Here is a 19,018-nt window from a genome sequence, read left to right as displayed (position 1 = left end):
CGGTCCAATAAAAGCATTTTAAAAGATAACAGCGCACTGAAAAGATTTTCTACTTTCACGTTTATATTAAAACTCAATTCGGCACCTTCTCCACTTGATCAGAAAGAAGGAAAGTCGCTTATGACTCAATTTATTCGATTGTTTTCCATTTATAAAAATTAACATGAAACTTATCTTTTTTTATTTTATAGTTGCATGGAATCATACTTGATGTGTGTTACGGCAAGAGTGCCGAATCCTGTTTAATCATTTCTAGTGAGTTTAAATCATTTTGAATTGTCTCATTTTCTAAACCAAGCATAACAAGACGTTGCCTACAAAGATAAAAAAAACACGTATTAAATTCACCTTGTTTATCAAACAAAGAATAAGCCAACTTACATGTTCTTTTCCTTTACGATTTCCGGCACGGATTGTTCATATCCCGGTTTGTTCATTTTAGTCTTCAGTTTTTCCAAATCGAGTTTAACTTTGTTCAGTTTTTTGGTCAACAGTGCGTTTTTGTTTTTAATGACAGTACTTATGTCGGCTCCCTTTGCTGCGGCGCTTTCCAATTGGGCACGAATGACCTCTGTTGTCGGAACGAGTATTTTTAAATGATTGTCGACTACTTTTGAAGTCCATTTGTTCATGTCTACGTCCGTTAACTATAAAAACTGGTAAGTGATATACATAAACAATGGAGCACAAACTTTTATATTTACATTTGCATCAAGTACAGTCATGTCCGATGCCTTTACAAAGTGTTGAATTTCGCTCAAATATAGCTTGAGAGGTCCGTTCTGATCTAATAATTTAGTGTCGCTGCACAAAATGGTAAAAGGTAACTCCTTTCCTATGCTAATTTGATTCCCTTGTCTTAAAGATCTTGACGCATGAATGATGGATAGAATAACCTATTTAAAAAAATAAAAAATGTAAATTAGGAAATTAATCCTAAAAAAGTTCCCACTTGGGGGAGTGGGGGTTCTAGATTATTATTTTTTAGTGTAGTTTTGCGCCTACCTTGAAATGATCTTCAACGTTTTCACCGTGTAATTTAGAATATTCGAGAGGATCAGGATAGGTTTCGACCATGAGTGAAGGGGCATGTGGCGTTTGTTGAAGACTCGTCTTCATTTGTTGCCATAGTTCCTATCAAAGAAAAAAGTTCTCAGTCATGCGATGTAAAGAACGTGCTTTTTTTATTTACCTCTGTGACAAAAGGCATCAACGGATGAGCCAAACGCAGAGATATATCCATGCATGCATGCAAAATACGCAGAGTTGTGTTCTATTTGTAGGTAAATAAAAAAAGGTCAAATCAGAAATAAATTACAGTTGAAACTCCATTTACCTTTTCATCTGGATCACATCTGGTCAAAGCTGATTTGGAAAATTCAACATAAATATCACACACGTCCTCTACCACGAATCTACGTAATGCATCAGTTGCTTCAAATAAACGAGATGACTCAAAACCAGCATGACATTTAGTCACTGTATCCGCCATTCGAGACAAAATGTATCGATTTGCCAAGGACAATTTCTGATCCTTTTGAAGAGACAAAATATCCTTGCTGTCAAATTGAAGTTCAGGTTGTGCTTCTAAACGACCAAGTCCGAATTTGAAAAGGTTCCATAATTTGTTACAAAAGTAGGAGGTTTGAATGACATTGGATATATCTAGATTAATTTGTCTTGTTTGTTGTGTGTATTGCACAAGTGCAAATCTCAACGAGTCTGTACCACAGGGAGGGATACCATTTGGATATTCTTGCTCTAAATTACGAGTACTCCTGTATTTAGAAGTTTTTTTTTGTCAGTTATATATAATAAGGTATAAAAAAAAAAGTTACGCACGTTCCGATTTCTTTTTCAGGGAGATTTGTGTGTAACAAATTGTCCTTCATATTTTGTAGACTCACACCTTCAATCACATGTAGGGGATCGATTACGTTACCCAAAGATTTAGACATTTTGCGCCCTTGAGCGTCACGAACCTGCAATTAAATAGGAATTTAGCACAGATACCTTTCATATTAAAAGGGTTTGTATATACCATAGCGTGTAAAAAGATCGTCTCAAATGGTACACTATTGTTGGTGAAATGATTCGACAACATAGCCATTCGTGCAACCCAAAAAAATAGGATATCAAAACCAGTCTCCATGACTTGGATTGGATAACGATCCTATTATAGCGATTAGTCAAAAAAGACACTCATGCGTTTTCACATTCCTTTCTTTGTGAACTTACCGGAATCTTTTCACCTTGTCTTCCCTTCCAGCCTAGAGCAGAAAGTGGTAACAAACCTGCCGAGAACCAAGTATCTAACACATCGCCATCCTAATAAAAAACGCAATTAAAGTCTGTATTACATTGTATTTTATGAACCTAATATTAACCTTTATCAATTCAAACGAGATGTTTTTAGGATAACCATTTTTTTCCAAGAGTTCCTGGGCACTTTTCCCAGCACTAATCTCATCGGAACCGACAACCCATAATTCCTGGCCTACCACGATTTATGATGTTAGTGCTACTTTTTTTTTTGTTTGGCCGGCGGCCCGTTTTTTTTTTTTTTCTAAACATGGTAATTTGGAGTTACCAGAAATTTCGGTCATTTCTTTTAATTTGATTTGATAGGCCGGAATTTCGTGTCCCCACCATAATTGTCTAGATATACACCAATCCTGAATATTATCTGTCAAAAAGGCTGTTAAATAAAAAGTCCGGTGTAATTTAGTTTGAGCGACCACTTTACCCAACCATCTATACCAATCTTGTACAAATTGGTCTGGCACGATTTTCATTCTACCATCCTCCACTTGCTTTTTCGAGATTTTTGCAAGTTCTTTACATTTGATATACCTACGGTAAAAGCCATTTTAGCCACTTTTAATCTGGCCATATTTCTTCATCAATTTTTTTTTTTACCATTGAGGCTGTAATAAGGGTTCAATCACATCCCCAGAGCGAGAACACACGGCTACTCTCATCACATGATTGTCATTTCTGCCTTTGTAGCTACCAATCTGGCTTAATTTGTCTATAATCACCTGGCGCACTTCGAATCGATCGTGTCCCTACACAAGTGTTCACGATAAGGGATGGAAGCCAAAGGCGCTGATAAGGGGCGATTTTTTTTTTTGTTTTACTTACTACTAATTCGGGTAAACCGCAGTTACTGTTCAGTTTTCCCAGTTTGTCAAAAATACTCTCAATAGGAAGATGATGACGACGAGCACAAGCATAATCATTAGGGTCATGGGCTGGTGTGATCTAAGTCATAAGGGTATAATTACTCAACAAAAAAAAGTATATGGAAAATTCCATCATAAATATCATACTTTGACTACACCAGTACCGAACTCCATGTCTACTAAATTTTCATCACAAACAATGGGGATTTCTTTTTTAAGAATTGGGTGATACACAAATTTTCCATGGAGACTCTATTTACAAACAATTCGTCAAATCATTCTTTTCTTCTTCTCCTTCTTTACCTTGTATCGTTCGTCCTCCGGATGAATAGCGACTGCACAATCACCAAGCATAGTTTCGATACGTGTAGTTGATACAGTTAATTCCTCAATACCACCACAGTCGGGGTCAATGACCTTATATGAAAAGTTATGCAAAACACCAAATTCAACACTATAATTCCAATGCCTTTTTTCTCAGAAAAAAAATCTTTCTAATACGCCCTTAATTCCTAACTTACGGTGTTGATCTTCCAGGTAAATTTAATAGTGTTCTTCCATTCACATCCTTATAATCCACTTCAATATCCGAAATAACGGTCTCTAAAGCACAACACCAATTGACGAGACGTGTGTCTCGATAGATCAACCCGTCCTTGTGCAATTGCATAAAAGCGTTCTGGACAGCCTCGTAACGATCCGCGTCCATTGTAAAAAACTCACTGTCCCAATCCGATGAAGCGCCCATACGTCTCATTTGATGTAAAATATGATTGCCGTATTTCTCTTTCCATTTCCATATCTCTTTAACAAAGGCTTCTCTACCCATATCATGACGAGTTAATCCACGTTCCTTCATAATCATCTTTTCCACAACAGATTGGGTGCCAATACCAGCATGATCTGTTCCTGGAATCCACTTGACGTCATATCCATTCATTCGTTTCCATCGCACAATAGCGTCTTGGACACTAAATGTCAATGCGTGCCCGATATGCAAAGATCCTGTCACATTGGGCGGTGGTGTAATCATCGTAAAGGGCTTTTTCTCTTGTGGGGTAGCCATGTAATCTGCACTGCTCGCTTTAAATAATCCTTGGGAACACCACCACTCGTACCAGCCTTCTTCTACTGCTTTGGCATTGTAAGAAGGCGCAAAGTCCTTTCTTGGTTTGGGTAAAGTCGACTTTGTGGTAATGAAACGAGTGTTGAGTTGAGAGCTTTTGACAAGTGTGTGGGTCATGGTCCTCACATTGGTGAGTTTCAAGCCCATCGATCCATAAAACCTCATTTAAATGTCAAGATTGTGTCGCAAGAAAGTAGGAAATGGAGGGGAGACAACACTTTTTGTCGCCCTGGTCAAGGCCTGTTTGCAAGTAACAGTCACTTGTGTAACATCCGCTTTTTGACATTTAACCATTCGAATTTATGTGAACACGTCTTTTCATGTGTGTAGTGTGCGACTATGACAGCTTGCCAATTCAAGTTAGGAGACAATTTAAGTTTATGCAGATTATAAAGAACAAAGAAAGTTGAAATGATAAAGAATTGTCAGTATATTGTTCAATTTAACATGCATGTATATTTAAATAATGAATGTACTATACAACAATGAATTTGTCTTTTGTACTCTTTATACAGATATATTAAATATTTGTGTAAGTTTACTTACCTTTTAGCCTCATAATATTGATTGGTTGGCTTGCCTCATATAAATACTCTGATTTTTCCTACTGTACGAATCCAATTATCCGCCATTTGCTACAATTTATCGCCCCTTCCCCCTTTTTACTTACCATATGTTTGCAAATAAAGAAACATTAAACTATAATTGAAGTGTTTCATGATAGATTCCGTGCATGTTGGCGTTTTTTATACGACAATCGATCAGATAAAATAGAATCAGGGGATGAGGGGTGTTACCGATTTATGTATGAGACCTCCCGTTAAAAAAAATGCTTGATAATACTCGAGTAAATAAACTATTTTAGCGGGCTAAAATTATAAACAATATCAGCATAACTCAATATGTAAGTGGCCATATTTCCATATTTTTAACAATTGGATTTCCAAGTTCATTACTAATAATGGTCTTATCAGTGGGTTTGTCTGGGATTTTTTTTTTAGTGCAGTAAACAAAAACTTAAACTGCGGAAGCATCATTTGATATAGTGTTAAAAATACGTTTTGTAAAAATTGTAATCGTAATTTAGAGACTGGTAGTGAACGAAAGGCAAAATTCAGCTTATAACATAAACTAATATGTAACTTAAAACTGAAAGCATTTTCTTGAATTTAACCTTTTAGAGAAATCTAAAGAAAGCCGGCATATGAAGGCAGAATCGAGACTTTTTTTGCTGCTGGATCAACCGTGATCAGTTATATCACAAGTGCTACATCCCCTTAATAATGACCTGGGTCAAATTATCTATGCTTTTGTTCTTATGTACAACAATAATTGCACTTTTATCTCAACTGCTAAAGATGACGCCTAAAAGTTACCTTGATGCTATATTAGTTAGCATAGACTGAAAAGCTGTCCTATGAGCATAAGATGTTGCAAAATGACAATTTTTTAGGTCAAGAATTACTATAATTCCATGACAATGGTTTTATTTTTAAAAGGTATAACTAAAAAATGTATGTCTAATTTTTTGTTTTTTTTTTTTTTTTTTTTTTTTTTTGCTGTTTTGTTCAATGCTACTGTTTTTAAGCGTGAGGAACACAACGAGAAATGGGAGCAGCAGGCTCGCCTTCTGAAGTCCAAAGACCGATTGTGATATAAGTTGTGTAGACCATACAGATAACACCAAAAGTGATAATGGAAATATCAATGGACTTTTGCTTCCAAGTTTGTGCAACGCCCTTTAAATGAAAGAGAGGGGGGAATAAGAAGCAAAGGGGGACACAGAAGAGAGAACCAATCAAGGAGACAAACTTGTCAAGATCAGCAGATCCAACGATGGCTACTGCGGCACAAAGTAAGACGGCAGCTAATCTGAACATATTCTTCTGCCACTTAACAATGGGGTTGTGCTTTCCAGATTTAGAAAAGATACCAGTTTCAACAATACGAATGGCAGGGAAGAGTTGCAAGGGGATGGAAAGACAAATAGCAAGTGCGTATAAACCTTGAATGGTATTGACAAGTGAGGTGGCAGGTAAGTTGAGCAAAACAACGGTCTGAACTTTGTCACCGAAAGCAAGGTAAGACAAGAGTCCTAGAGAGACAAACAAAGTAGTGATGAATAACATAGTCCAGGATAAAACCTTGGGGAACTTCTTGGGTTCCTTCATTGATTCTGTGATAGGAATAACTATATATAGGTGGTTAGTACAAACAGAAGTACTTGTGACAAAAACATATACAAAAACTCTTACTCAAACCAACACCCTCAAACGTGAATACAGCAGTACCGACAAACATGGGGAATGATGAAGTATTTACAATCCATTCAACTTGACCAACACCTTGAACAATCAAGGTCAAGAAATCATAGTAATACAAATAGACCAAACCAATAAGGATAAAGGCATCAGCGATTAATGCGAAAATAGACAATTTTTGGATCTTTCTGATCATGGCAAGAGGGACGAACATGAGGATTTGGACTAAAATAAGGTAATGGAGGGGTATTTCAGTTTTACAGTTGGAGACAGCTTCAATCAAAGCTTGTAAACTTTGTGCAACAAAAACCATGTAGGCACACACAAAACCAATCTGTAATTTTTTTTTTCCAAATTTAGTAAATTGATGATGGCATAAATGATGTCATTGTGTTACCTGAGAAGTAGTAATGGCTACTAGCACCAACATTCTCATTGATCTGCCAAATAAGACACCTCCAATGTCACCAAATGATGCAGGTACCTTGTTACGTGTTTCAATCAATAATAAGAAACTATAAAGTGAAACAGCTGCAATAAAGGATAAGAAAACTGTAGAAAATAATGCACCGCCATTGTTGAAGCTAATAATAAAAACAAAAACAAAAAAGCCGAATTTAGTTTTCCTTTTTTTTTTTTTCTCACACGGTAAATCCCTCAACTTACGCCTTTGGTAAAAACATGACACCTATGAGAAAAAAAACAAGGGGATTAATAAGGTACCGATGCTGTGCTTAATAAGGATAAATACCTGTTCCAATAAACGATTTGAGTAATAAGAACACTGCTTTTGACGGAGTAGCAGTTCCCTCTACTGAGTTTGCTTCTGCTTGAAGTAACAGTTGGGTACGTTCATCAGCATCCTCAACATCACCTACAATATCATAGATACGTTGTCTTCTGTCTTCTTCATCCTCACTCTCCTCGCCTTCATCATCGCTTAAATCTTCACCACCGAAATGACCATACAAAGCCAAGAACTCGACAAAAGTGTGTGTGATCCAAGAAGGAGGTTTTTTACCCTTTTTAGCAGCACGATCAATGACATAATGACGTCTGAATCCTCCAGGATCCTTCAGGTTAACGAGAGAGGGGTCGGTTGGTTCGTTACGAGGAACGAAAACAGACTGTGATCTCTTCATACGAGCTCTTTTATCCTGTTCATTAGCTTCTGACCATTTATAGATATCGTGTGTGATAGCACCACCTGGCAATTGATGAATGCTTGTGATTTCATCATCCTCACCATCATCCACATCGGAATCTGTGTGGCGACTATGGCGACTGAGTCGTGAGTGGGATGGTGATGTAGCTACTAAATGACGTTTGACGGCTCTAGCTACTTCTTCATCGGGCATATCGACCGACAAGTTATCACCGTAAGCAGAATGAGGTCTATTGGCAGAGAGGAAATCACCATGATGGGTGGTGCTTCCATATGTCAGATGGGAATGTGTACTTCTAGCAGGTGAAGTACCAAAATTGAAGCTGGGTGGCATGGGAGAAGTACCTAACCTTGCTGTTGATTCGGAACGATCAAAAGAACCAGCGAGTACATTTTCGTTTATTTGAGAGTACGCGTTCTCCCCGTCTTTTCGGGAATCTCTTTTTGCATTCACCGGCAATGGGCTTGACATTCTTTTCTTTTTCTTTTTTTGAAATAAGTAAGAAGGGAAAAAATAAGAACAAAAGAAATTTTTGTTATTTTTAGCTTATAAAGATTTGTACTACTTAAACAAACATCCCGATAATCAAGCCTAGTTACCATGGCTTGATTGGTGGAATCCATCGTTCGTGACTTGTTACTGTAATGTATGGAGTCTCCGCCTTTTTAATATGTCAACTTCCCTTACTTGATCGACTGATGCATGAAAAGTCGCTCCAGAAAGCGGCTTATCGTTTTTACCATATTTATAAGGGCAACACGTTTACTTTAAATAATTTTTTTTATTCATTTATGGACTAGAACAAAATAGAACCAGGGCGATCTGGTAATTGGACTTGTACCACCAAAATATATTGAAATGGCGCCCGGAAAGATCGCATAATAAGAGTTTTTTTTTTTTACTTTCGATCAGAAGCAAAATAAGCCTTTAAATTAGGTCTGTCCTGAACGGCTTTAACAAAGGTAGCAATGTAAGGAAAAGCCTTGGTATCAAAATTGAGATTGCAATCATCCTCAAGAATATGAAAAAGGGCAAAATCAGCATAGGAAATAGATTCACCTAAAAGAAAAGGTCCACCCGTGCTGTCGGCGAGAATCTCATTGAAAGTCCTATAAAACTGAGGATGCGCCTTCTTGTAAGCGGCGACTTCAGCCTCACTGAAACGATTGAAAAGAACACAGGTCCATTTGGTGGTCCAGTCCATAACCAGATCCATATAAGCATCCAAAAATTGTACCTCATCTTCGTTTGAGCCGTTATATTTTCCAAGCTTGTTGGACAAGAATCTCAAGACAGCAGCAGTCTTGTTATAGAACTTACCATCTACAGTAATATAAGGTAAAGTGGGATCGCGAATCTTATCAGCAAGCAGCTTTTGCTTGTGATCTGGCCAAGAGTCAAAAGTGTGTCTTACATATTCAAAGTCAACGCCAGCGTCTACAAGCAATAGGCGAATAAATTCACCGCGGCCAATGGTAGCTAATAAATTTATAAAAAGGCATCAGCGTCGTAAGTAGATCTTTTTTTTGAAAGGCTAGACCTACTATTGCCATCAAGAGTGAAATAATGGAGTTTAAGGTTATTGAGAGTAGACATTGTCAGGTACTTGATGATATTGAAAAGAATTATGTGTCATGTTTTGAGTATTTATATAAATTTTCATACTAAACAAAAATATAAGTATCTTGACACTTCCTGATAAATTCTAAACATTGGTTCTTAATTGTCGTTCAATTTTCAAATAGCCAAATTGCTGTTTAAAACAGGAAACAAAGAACGGTGTTACCATAGGGTCGGCAGAAGAAATGGCTGTCAGAAAAAAAAAGATGGGTTTCAAATCTGAACAACAATTTGCTGAAGACGGTTACGTATAAAAATGGAAGACATGTAGCCGCTAAAATATATCAAACGTAAATAAGATTCGCTGAATGGCAAGTTTAATGCCGTTAAGTACAATGAGTGGTTATTGAATACACGATACTCTAAGCTGTAAATGTAAGTTGTGTATGTTTCGATGCGGTCAGCTGGTATTGATCTTGAACCGGCATAATGATAAACACTCAGTCTGCACACTCCCAATATCAGTAGCTGTGGCTTATTGAACAGTGGCGTCAACCCGTTGAAAAGTCTATGTGACACAACATTTAAAAGTACATTTTTAAAAAAATTGTTTATTAGATCCAAGACAATACATTAAACACTCGAATTTAGGCTCTGTCAGTGGCAAAAAAAGTTTTCAAGTTGGGTCTGTTTCGGATGGCATCCACAAAAGCATTGAGATGAGGATAAGCCTTTGCATCAAATGTAACGTTAGAATCATCTTCCATGACATGATAAAGAGCGAAATCGGGGTATGTAATCGTCTCGCCTAACAAGAAAGGACCTTTGGTATCAGAAAGGATATCGTTGAAAGACTTATAATAAGTAGGACCAGTCTCTTCCTTGTATTTCTTGCCGAAATCCTCAGTGAAGCTGCCAAAGACGGTACATGCCCATTTTGTTGACCAATCCATAATCATATCTGCGTAAGCATCCAAAAGTTGAACTTCATCAGCATTGGAGCCCTCATATTTGTTGAGCTTATTGGAAAAAAATCTCATAAGAGGTACGGTCTTTGAGTAATATTTGCCATCAATAGTGACATAAGGCATGGTAGGATCACGAATCTTTTCATCGAGTAATTTTTGTTTGTGGTCCTTCCATTCAGCAAAAGTGTGTCTTACATACTCATATTCAACACCAGCGTCTTCGAGCAATAAGCGAACATATTCACCGCGACCGATGGTGTCTTTTAAACAGAAGATTGTGAATATGACGCAAAACCATGACATAATATCATGCCATTATTACTTACTACTGTTTTCGATGGTGAAATAGTGGAGTTTGATATTTTTGAGATCGGTCATTGTTGGTTTTATGAATTTAATGGAGCCCTTCCTGCCTTATATTTATACTTTTGTCTTCCCCTTGTTTGTTGCAGGTTTTGCTTATAAATTAATCTCTGGGTCCTAAACTAGGGCTTGATTACTAATTCTTTTTTTTTTTTTTTGTGGGGCACAGAGAAGAATAAAGAATGTCTGCATGGATGATCCATGCACTAGCCTAAAAAGGGACATTGGTTCGGGCACAAATGTGAGAACATTAAGCACAGTCGTGTTCGTTTCTTTTTCTTTTTGTAATAAAGATCAAGCCAATAATTCATTTAAACAATTAGATGTTGTAGTATATATATAAAATTATATATTTAAATTGTTCAAGTATCAGACTCTACGGACAGTTTATGAAACTATTTTGATTTTAAATGGAAGCATGTATATTCTGGAAGTTTGTTAGACTATCAGGCTGCGCATTCCATCAGTTATAAATAGAAAGCCACGTAACTGTGTTTTAACACTGCGCGTTAGCCGTAATTGGTGGGCGTGTGGATTTACTTATTGCATCTAATTTACCAATGAAGTTACACGAAAAATATGCACCTGTAATGAGCAAGCTTATTGACCCCTCAATGGTGTAGCACATCGGTAATTCTTCGAATAGGTTGATCTCTTATATTACTTTGATACCACATTAAAACGAAAAAGCTTACTTCAAGTACTTGCCCGAAATAAAAAATCCGGTTTGTCTAAACCTTGAAAAGAGGCAAGATTAAAATGCCTCTTTGAAATGCCAAGAGGTTAGCTGTGTGAATAAAATCAATTCCAAATGATATACCCAGCATTTAGCATTTTAGCTAATTGACCCAAAAGTGATTCCTTATATATCTATTGGTTTACAAAGACCCTGCGCTCCTTGGCACAAGATAGCCCCAACTATACACATATTTGCGTACATTGAGTTCGGAGAAGTTTCTCAGTCCAACATTCGTAACCCTCTGGAAATTTTTATACTTTCTAAATCTCGACCATCACAGGTCTGAGCATAATTATTAATTAACTAAAATTTTTAAGGTTAAAACCTCGTCCACTCATTTTTTTCTTTTCTGTCGGCAAATAGCAACCTTCGTTCCATCATATGGAATATGTTTGTAGCCATTGTTAGCGTAGCATCATAAAAAAAATCAATCATTCATGTTTATGAGTATAGACGGTATACTAGTTTTTTCCGCTTGAATATACATTGTATTTTCAAACGGATGATTATGTAGCGTGACATAACAGAAGTTTTTTAATGATTTTTGGCAAACAGAAATACGTAATTATTACGACAGCGTAACATTTAATCCTCAATGAGTTTCTGCTTTCAGTTCTATGTCTATGACTATATTTATTATAAGTCTACTAGTTGATAAAACAAATAAAACTGAAACGGGAAATTCTAAAAAAAAAAAAAAAAAAAAAAAAAAAACAAATAAATGTGGTGGTTTTACAATCGATCAGTGGCAAGATAGGTCTTCAAATTGGGTCTGTTCCGGATAGCTTCAACAAAAGTAGCAAGATTAGGGAGAGCCTTTACATCAAATTTAACGTGTGTGTCATCTTCCATGATATGATAAAGTGCAAAATCAGGATAGGTGATAGCTTCGCCCAGCAGGAAAGGACCTGGGGTATTAGAAAGGGCAGTATCGAATGTCTTGTGAAATTGGGGACTCATTTCCTCGTTGTATTTCTTGATCATTTTCTCATTAAAGAAATCAAAGTTTGAGTCCATCCACCGGGTTGACCAATCCATAATACTATCCGTGTAAGCATCTAAAAGCTGCACCTCGTCGTCGTTGGAACCTTCATATTTGTTAAGCTTATGGGAAAGGAATCTTAAAATAGATGCAGTCTTTCCGTAGTATTTGCCATCGATGGTCATATAGGGCAGGGTAGGGTTACAAATATTTTGAGCAAGTAGTGTTTGCTTGTGGCTTTTCCATTCATCAATAGTGTGTCTCACATATTCATAATTAATTAACACCAGCATCTTGGAGCAATAAGCGGATAAATTCACCGCGACCGAGGCTGTCTTTTTAAGAAAAATAAAATGTTAATATGGAGCAACATTCACTTGAATAACGCGCCACTATTACTTACTATTGTTTTCAAAAAATAAATAGTGAAGCTTGATATTCTTGAGATCAGTCATTTTTGATTTAATAAAGTGGCCGTCTTTCTTTTCGGGAGTATTTATACCTTTAGCTTTCTTGATCCTTTCCTAGATAAGAACAAAGGAGCATTTGCATACCTTAAATCAAGCACTAACTCAATGAGGCATAAATGCAGACAATTTTTTTTAAAATGTAGTAACTTGTATTATGTTTACTTTGGTTGTTTTTTCTTTTTGTTATTTATGCTAAACCATCTTAACTATATATTTAGACCCTGCTAAGTAAAAGCGCCAAAAATGTGAGTGAAAGCGTTATAGACAGAATCCTCTCCCGGATCTTCTCCTAGGCGACGACACCCCTAAGTCCAGTCATTAAGCCTCGCCAATAAAAAAATAAAACAGAATACTGTATTGACGAAGCAGTGTAAGGCTATATATAGAGAACCAAACTTGACGTGCTAGTTTGAGCTTATATTTTACGGTAAATCAAATTTGGGATAGCGGCTTTGATCGTGACTTTTGCTAGAAAAATAACAATGAATTTGGCGAGACTAAAATAGGTAGAGTTATTATATCCATCGGGCTTCACCAAATACACACCTGTTTTCATATATCTTGTCTTCAGTTGATACAATGTACGATACATTTTGATTAGCTTTTAAAAAATTGCTTAACGATGGTGCTTGGAAAGGAAGAAATACTACGTGGTACAAGGGCTTTGACTGTTAGCATGGGGTGGTGACTGAGCTGACCGTTGTGTTGTCAGTAGTTTTGAAGAAGTGGTTTGTTTCTCACTATATTACGATGTATACAGCATAGTGATACTCTAACATATGTAGATGTTAGAAAATATGAAAAGGACAATATAAGTTGCGAAAAAAAAAGAGTACTAGTTTGCAGCCAGTATGATTTATTTAGCATTTAAAAAAAGGAAGAGGTATATTTCGTCTACTTTCTATCGGTGGCCAAGTAGGTTTTTAAATTGGGTCTGTTTTGAACAGCTTCAAAGAAGGCTGAAAGATAAGGAAGGGTCTTAACATTCACCTCACCCTCAATATCATCCTCAAGTATATGATACAAAGCAAAATCGGCATAAGAAATGTTTTCACCCAAGAGGAAAGGACCCTTTGTGTCCGAAAGGATATCGTTGAATGTGTTGTGGAATTGGGGTCTAATATTTTCCTTGTAATTCTTGCTAGCCTCTTCAGTAAAAGCACCGAAACTGGAAGCGCTCCACTTGAGGGTCCAATCACCCACAATATCCGTATACACGTCCAAGAGTTGTGTCTCGTCATCGTTGGATCCTTCATACTTGTTGAGTTTCTTCGAAAGATATCTCATGGTAGGAAAGGTCTTGCCATAGTATTTACCATCGATGGTGATAAAGGGCATAGTAGGTGCACGAATCTTTTCGGAGAGTAACTTTTGCTTTAATGCACCCCATTCCTCACCGGTATGTCTTACGTATTCGAAATCAACGCCGGCATCTTCGAGTAACAAACGGACGTGTTCTCCGCGACCCTTAACAGCTTATAGAAAAAACAAATTGTTAATATGATGCAATCATAAGACGCGATAGTATTATCATGTCACGGGGGTACTTACGACTTCCTTTGACAACGGTGAAATAGTGGAGCTTGATATTGCTGAGAGAAGACATTGGTTTTGTATACAAAAAGTTATAAAGGTAAACAAGCCCAAGTTTGAACTTGTTTATTTATACTTTTCGTGTAGTAAAATAGTAAGCGTTGATTATAAATCATTTGCTGGCTTCCAAAAAATTGATTTATAATCGAAGAAGATGAATGAAGAAAAAAGTAAACTTTATATTGGATGACGCGATAAATTTTATTTGTGGTCACATGTATTTTTTATAAACAGGCATGAGAGCAAACGCAAAGAAAACAATCCAAGAAAGAATTAGCCAAAAGAGAGAGATTGAAACATAGGTATATGATTTTTTTTCTGTTAATCGCGATCCAATCATCTTGAGGGCGTTCATTTTTTCCTTGTTAATTTTTTCCAGTTCATCTTTTTCAGCGTGCAGATAAAGTGTCTTTTCGTCTTCTTCTTTTGTCTGTACCAAATCTAATCTACGTTGGCGTTCATTTTTATCTGCTTGAAGCCAGCCTGACAATAAAACACGATCCATTAACCAAAAGACCATCACAATAATGATGGAGAATGTAGCGATTGAAAGGTAGAGAATCATGACACCATTATATTCTGTTTGCAAGTCGGATAGATCATCGTGTGGATCACCGTCATGAAAGGTTAAATCTTGTACATAACCGACGAGAACAGATACGATAGTTGTACCAATATTGTTGAAACATTTATGTAACCCCATGCCTGTACCAGCAAGTTCATGAGGTAATAATAATGATGTAGAACTAAGCACCGAAACTGGACCCAGTGCAAGTGCAAATGAAAAAATAATCATGCCAATGGCAGGTGTAACCCAGGTATAAGCCAGTAAGATCATGGATGTCATTAAAATTAAGGTTGCAGAAAACACTGATTGTAGGAGTTTAGAATCATGAAAATAATAAAAAATAAACAATACACTTACAAGTTGTGATTCTTTTGCCATACTTGTGAGCTACAATACCCATTATTGGTGCCATAACAATAGGAACAACCTGCGTAAGACTACTTTGATACTAAAAAAAAAAAAAAAAAAATTAGATATAATCATAGTGGTTCACTTCTGATTTGTAACTTACACCAGCCATAACACTTGTTGTTTTATATCTGAATTCGACATATTCACTATTGAATAACAAGTTAAATATTAATACATGTGCATTCATGTGATTTTGAAATGTATAAATTTACGTTGCGACATCATCAAAACTACTCAGTACACTAGACATGGTTAATTGAATCAGTGGGATCATCCAGAACATTTTCGGGATATAGAACAAGATTGGGTAAGTCCATTTGAAGTTCCTGCTTTGTTGTTGTTGACGGAAGGAAGAGATGAAGGAAGATTCGTATGAAGAATTATCATCTCGTTGATGTACTTCTTTTGGTTTATCTAATTGTTTAAACTCGTTTTTGTATGTGCCTCGATATTGAGTGATCTCCTTTCCAGAAACAGAACATAGGCCTTTGTGCCACATTACGACCCAGTATAATAGATTGATGAGAAGACCACCGCCACAAAAAATTGTCGCGACATGAATTGGGAAAGCATGCGAGCCAGTAGCATTTACTATAGGGTAGGCTACCATCTTGGCAGCCCATTTTGTCAATCTTGCAGCACACAAAATGATGCCAATGATAATGGCTAATTCTTTATCACGAAACCAGCGCGATAAGATACCTTCCTGCATTGTGACAATCATACCACCTCCAAGGCCATATACAATCTGTCCTGTCATCATGCATGGATAACTGTTAATGTGGCCACCGATTGACACTAGCAGACTACCAATGAATATAACGAGACTTACTCCGGCAGTTGCGCGTATTGACCCAATACTAGAAATATCATCAATAAAGATGCCTGCAATTAATGGTAGCACTGTATTTACTAGAGTTACTGAAGATAGAAGAATACTGAACTGTGTATTATTGATGGACATTGACTATTTTTAAATAAAAAAGAGGGCAAAACGGCAAGAAGGGATCAGTTTCTCCGCCAGATTATTTTTTGTCACACAAACGACTTACAGCTTTTAGGGTAGTTTTTAATGTTCCCATAGTTGCTTCGAGATAATGACAACCCACTATAGACGTATAGAAATTAATATAAGTTATTTAACGGATCAAGTCAATTTTTTATAACGAACCAGGTAATGATAGCATGCACAATAAAACTAGAGCCTTCATTCTCCATGACGAAGTAATGTCTGTTGCCTCTTTTGTGTTTAAGGATGCTGAAGCCGAATGTCGACGAGCTGAGGTTATTTTGCTGCTTGTATTATCAAACTGTGGTTCAGGAACATGGCTAGGAAACAAGTCGTCATGAATGGACCTCGACATGTTTATGATTCTGAAAGAGAAGTAAAGAGGGAAGAATACTCAGTCTTGTATCATATTGGGAAAATAGGCAAACAATTTTTTTTTATTATTATTATTTAATGGAACCATCAGAAGCGAATGAAATGATCCCAGTGACTGACAATAAATTGATCGCTCGCTGCCTTCAAAAGTCAAATCACGTGTACCTCTTGTCGGCTTGATTTGGTTTGGTATTAAAAAATAATTAAAGGGGGACCACCTTCCCTTGTTCATCATTTTAACATGAAGTTCAATCTAATCTCGTTCATCGCTCTTCAACTGCCTGTCATTAGTCTAGCTGCAACAGTTAAGAACCTGGTAGTGTTTGGTGATTCCAATTCAGGTATACACCGTGTCCCTTTTTTTTTTATTGTTTGCAGATCTTAATCAATGAGTATGATAGACGTTGGAAATAGTCAAAGGTGGTCTGATGGATCATTATGGAGCGAATATTTAGCAGCAGGATGGAATGCATCCTTATACAGTTTCGCTTACAGTGGATCTGTGTGTGACAATGCAATGTTTAAATCAATTGAAGATAAAACACCCAGCTTAAAAGATCAAATGGAAGCATATTACAACTTAAATTTAAATTTAAAGCCAGAGGAAACCGTTTATGCCTTTTGGTTTGGTGTACAAGATATTTTTGAAATGTCAAAACGTCATGGTAATCAACCACAATACCTTTTATCTCTATATAATCTAATTTTTTGAATTCATAGGACGTCAGGAACCTGATTATAAGGAGATATTGGAATGCATTGGACAACAACTGGTAACTAAATATATATATATATATATGTATATATATAGAATTGGCCCTCTAATTGTTGTGTGATTAGAGAATGGCACGCAAAGCTTTCTTATCCAATCGCTATATCGTATTAAATATCGCACCACTTGGACATATGCCATATTATCAAGATACAGTGGTAGCAATCAATCGAACACAAGCAGCAGTGGATATCAACCGCGGTTTGGAGAAAGATGTAGCGAATATGAATAAACACCATCACGCATTAGAAATGGATTACGTTGATATTCATTCATTAGTTAACGATATCAATGTCGATCCAGTCTTTTTTAACTTTACAAGTGTATCCAATGCTTACCTTGATGAGTGTGACGGAGATTCTTGTAAACCCAAGGATTATCTCTGGTGGGACAAGACCCATTTTACAACAGGTAAACACAACACGGAATAGAAGAGAGTTATTAATAGTCTTGCTAAAATTCTATATCAGCCTTTCACAAACAGATTGCTACAAGTATTCTTGAAGCAGAGTCCTACATGCCAAAAGCAGAATTAACAAGCTCGATCGTGAAACAATTACAAAATGTAAAGTCTAGATTCCGTTCAAAAAAATATGCTGTACCACCTAATAAGGGAGTTATTGAACAAGTCGCTAAGCTCTATGATATTAAAAAGTCAGTACCTGTTAAACCATCACAGCTACCCTTGGAAGAAGATATGGAGGACTATGAACAATCCACAATCAACCAGAACAATACATATGTTGGATTATTTATCGTTATTTTGATAGTAGGCGGTATTATTGCCTGTATCAAATTCCCAAATTCGCTCATTTCCAATTGGATTCGTAACAAGGGTCGTGGAAAGTTTATACCCGTGAGAAGTGAAGATGTCTAAGTTCTCGGCCATCCAAGTGTATATGTATATATTTATACATACAAAAAACAAACAAATAATTTAAATAAAATTAGATATTTTTAAACCATACGTACAGCTAGATTTTCTCCATCAAGGTAGATCCTGACCAAAACAAAGCGCATTAGACTGTAAAAGGACAATAAAATTCCAGGGCGTTTCACTTACCTAATTCACTCATGAAAAGTGTGAAAGAAAGGGTCTCTTTGTGTTTGTTTCTTTATCTCTTTTGTTCGCCTAATATGGTATATACATATGTATATAAGAATTAGGAAAAATTTGATATCCCTGCTGCATTAATATCAACTTAACGCCATCTTTATTTCCACTTTTGTCACCATCTACATCTATCATTGCTTTTCCTTATATAAACACTAGTCAAATAATCTATTTACAACAGGTAAAATACATGTTTCTCTTATTACACTTTTTTTTTAAATTAGGATTTCTTCTTAATTGTCCCAGACCATATATTATATGGTGTGGTTTCTCTTTGAACGATGATGAAAATCGTCCGACCCTTTTTATTATTTATACTAAACATTTTATTTTCTTATAAAAAAACAATAGTTTTC

General features: G+C 36.4%; 7 protein-coding genes across 7 annotated transcripts; 1 reads left to right on the top strand and 6 right to left on the bottom strand.

Annotated features, from left to right (window-relative positions):
• Nucleotides 1–80: 80 nt before the first annotated feature.
• Nucleotides 81–4,709, bottom strand: EV154DRAFT_511200 (tRNA synthetases class I-domain-containing protein). The gene is made up of 17 exons (XM_051601786.1): nt 3,707–4,709; nt 3,489–3,639; nt 3,333–3,437; nt 3,145–3,264; nt 2,920–3,068; nt 2,747–2,853; nt 2,591–2,686; nt 2,388–2,497; nt 2,239–2,328; nt 2,042–2,173; nt 1,843–1,982; nt 1,337–1,778; nt 1,193–1,273; nt 1,006–1,134; nt 705–896; nt 382–647; nt 81–314 (listed from the first exon to the last, which is right to left on the bottom strand). Exons 1-17 carry the CDS (start codon nt 4,474–4,476, stop codon nt 218–220), a joined length of 3,177 nt encoding a protein of 1,058 aa, XP_051456931.1. The 5' UTR covers nt 4,477–4,709; the 3' UTR covers nt 81–217.
• A 932-nt stretch (nt 4,710–5,641) lies between these two features.
• Nucleotides 5,642–8,253, bottom strand: EV154DRAFT_603182 (transmembrane amino acid transporter protein-domain-containing protein). The gene is made up of 5 exons (XM_051607338.1): nt 7,324–8,253; nt 7,239–7,260; nt 6,970–7,156; nt 6,567–6,906; nt 5,642–6,502 (listed from the first exon to the last, which is right to left on the bottom strand). Exons 1-5 carry the CDS (start codon nt 8,207–8,209, stop codon nt 5,895–5,897), a joined length of 2,043 nt encoding a protein of 680 aa, XP_051456930.1. The 5' UTR covers nt 8,210–8,253; the 3' UTR covers nt 5,642–5,894.
• A 383-nt stretch (nt 8,254–8,636) lies between these two features.
• Nucleotides 8,637–10,684, bottom strand: EV154DRAFT_544055 (uncharacterized protein; the record flags this gene model as incomplete). Its single annotated transcript, XM_051604578.1, has 3 exons — nt 10,593–10,684; nt 10,006–10,526; nt 8,637–8,720 (listed from the first exon to the last, which is right to left on the bottom strand). Exons 1-3 carry the CDS (start codon nt 10,642–10,644, stop codon nt 8,637–8,639), a joined length of 657 nt encoding a protein of 218 aa, XP_051456929.1. The 5' UTR covers nt 10,645–10,684.
• A 1,416-nt stretch (nt 10,685–12,100) lies between these two features.
• Nucleotides 12,101–12,805, bottom strand: EV154DRAFT_603180 (glutathione S-transferase; the record flags this gene model as incomplete). Its single annotated transcript, XM_051607337.1, has 2 exons — nt 12,101–12,681; nt 12,754–12,805. 2 exons carry the CDS (start codon nt 12,803–12,805, stop codon nt 12,101–12,103), a joined length of 633 nt encoding a protein of 210 aa, XP_051456928.1.
• Nucleotides 12,806–13,636: 831 nt separating this feature from the next.
• On the bottom strand, nt 13,637–14,549 carry EV154DRAFT_552227 (glutathione S-transferase). Its single transcript, XM_051605040.1, has 2 exons — nt 14,372–14,549; nt 13,637–14,295 (listed from the first exon to the last, which is right to left on the bottom strand). Exons 1-2 carry the CDS (start codon nt 14,424–14,426, stop codon nt 13,715–13,717), a joined length of 636 nt encoding a protein of 211 aa, XP_051456927.1. The 5' UTR covers nt 14,427–14,549; the 3' UTR covers nt 13,637–13,714.
• On the bottom strand, nt 14,550–16,829 carry EV154DRAFT_511186 (major facilitator superfamily domain-containing protein). Its single transcript, XM_051601785.1, has 6 exons — nt 16,564–16,829; nt 16,445–16,500; nt 15,605–16,359; nt 15,493–15,538; nt 15,339–15,429; nt 14,550–15,283 (listed from the first exon to the last, which is right to left on the bottom strand). Exons 1-6 carry the CDS (start codon nt 16,754–16,756, stop codon nt 14,625–14,627), a joined length of 1,800 nt encoding a protein of 599 aa, XP_051456926.1. The 5' UTR covers nt 16,757–16,829; the 3' UTR covers nt 14,550–14,624.
• On the top strand, nt 16,823–18,515 carry EV154DRAFT_511181 (GDSL-like Lipase/Acylhydrolase-domain-containing protein). The gene is made up of 5 exons (XM_051601784.1): nt 16,823–17,117; nt 17,178–17,441; nt 17,497–17,549; nt 17,617–17,959; nt 18,019–18,515. Exons 1-5 carry the CDS (start codon nt 17,018–17,020, stop codon nt 18,423–18,425), a joined length of 1,167 nt encoding a protein of 388 aa, XP_051456925.1. The 5' UTR covers nt 16,823–17,017; the 3' UTR covers nt 18,426–18,515.
• The last annotated feature ends 503 nt before the right edge of the window (nt 18,516–19,018 follow it).

Source organism: Mucor mucedo (genome assembly GCF_025094135.1).
Source record: "Mucor mucedo strain NRRL 3635 chromosome Unknown EV154scaffold_54, whole genome shotgun sequence".
NCBI lineage: Eukaryota > Fungi > Mucoromycota > Mucoromycetes > Mucorales > Mucoraceae > Mucor > Mucor mucedo.
The sequence above is the reverse complement of the archived record's forward strand: the minus strand, read 5'-3'. Positions and strand labels throughout refer to the sequence as shown.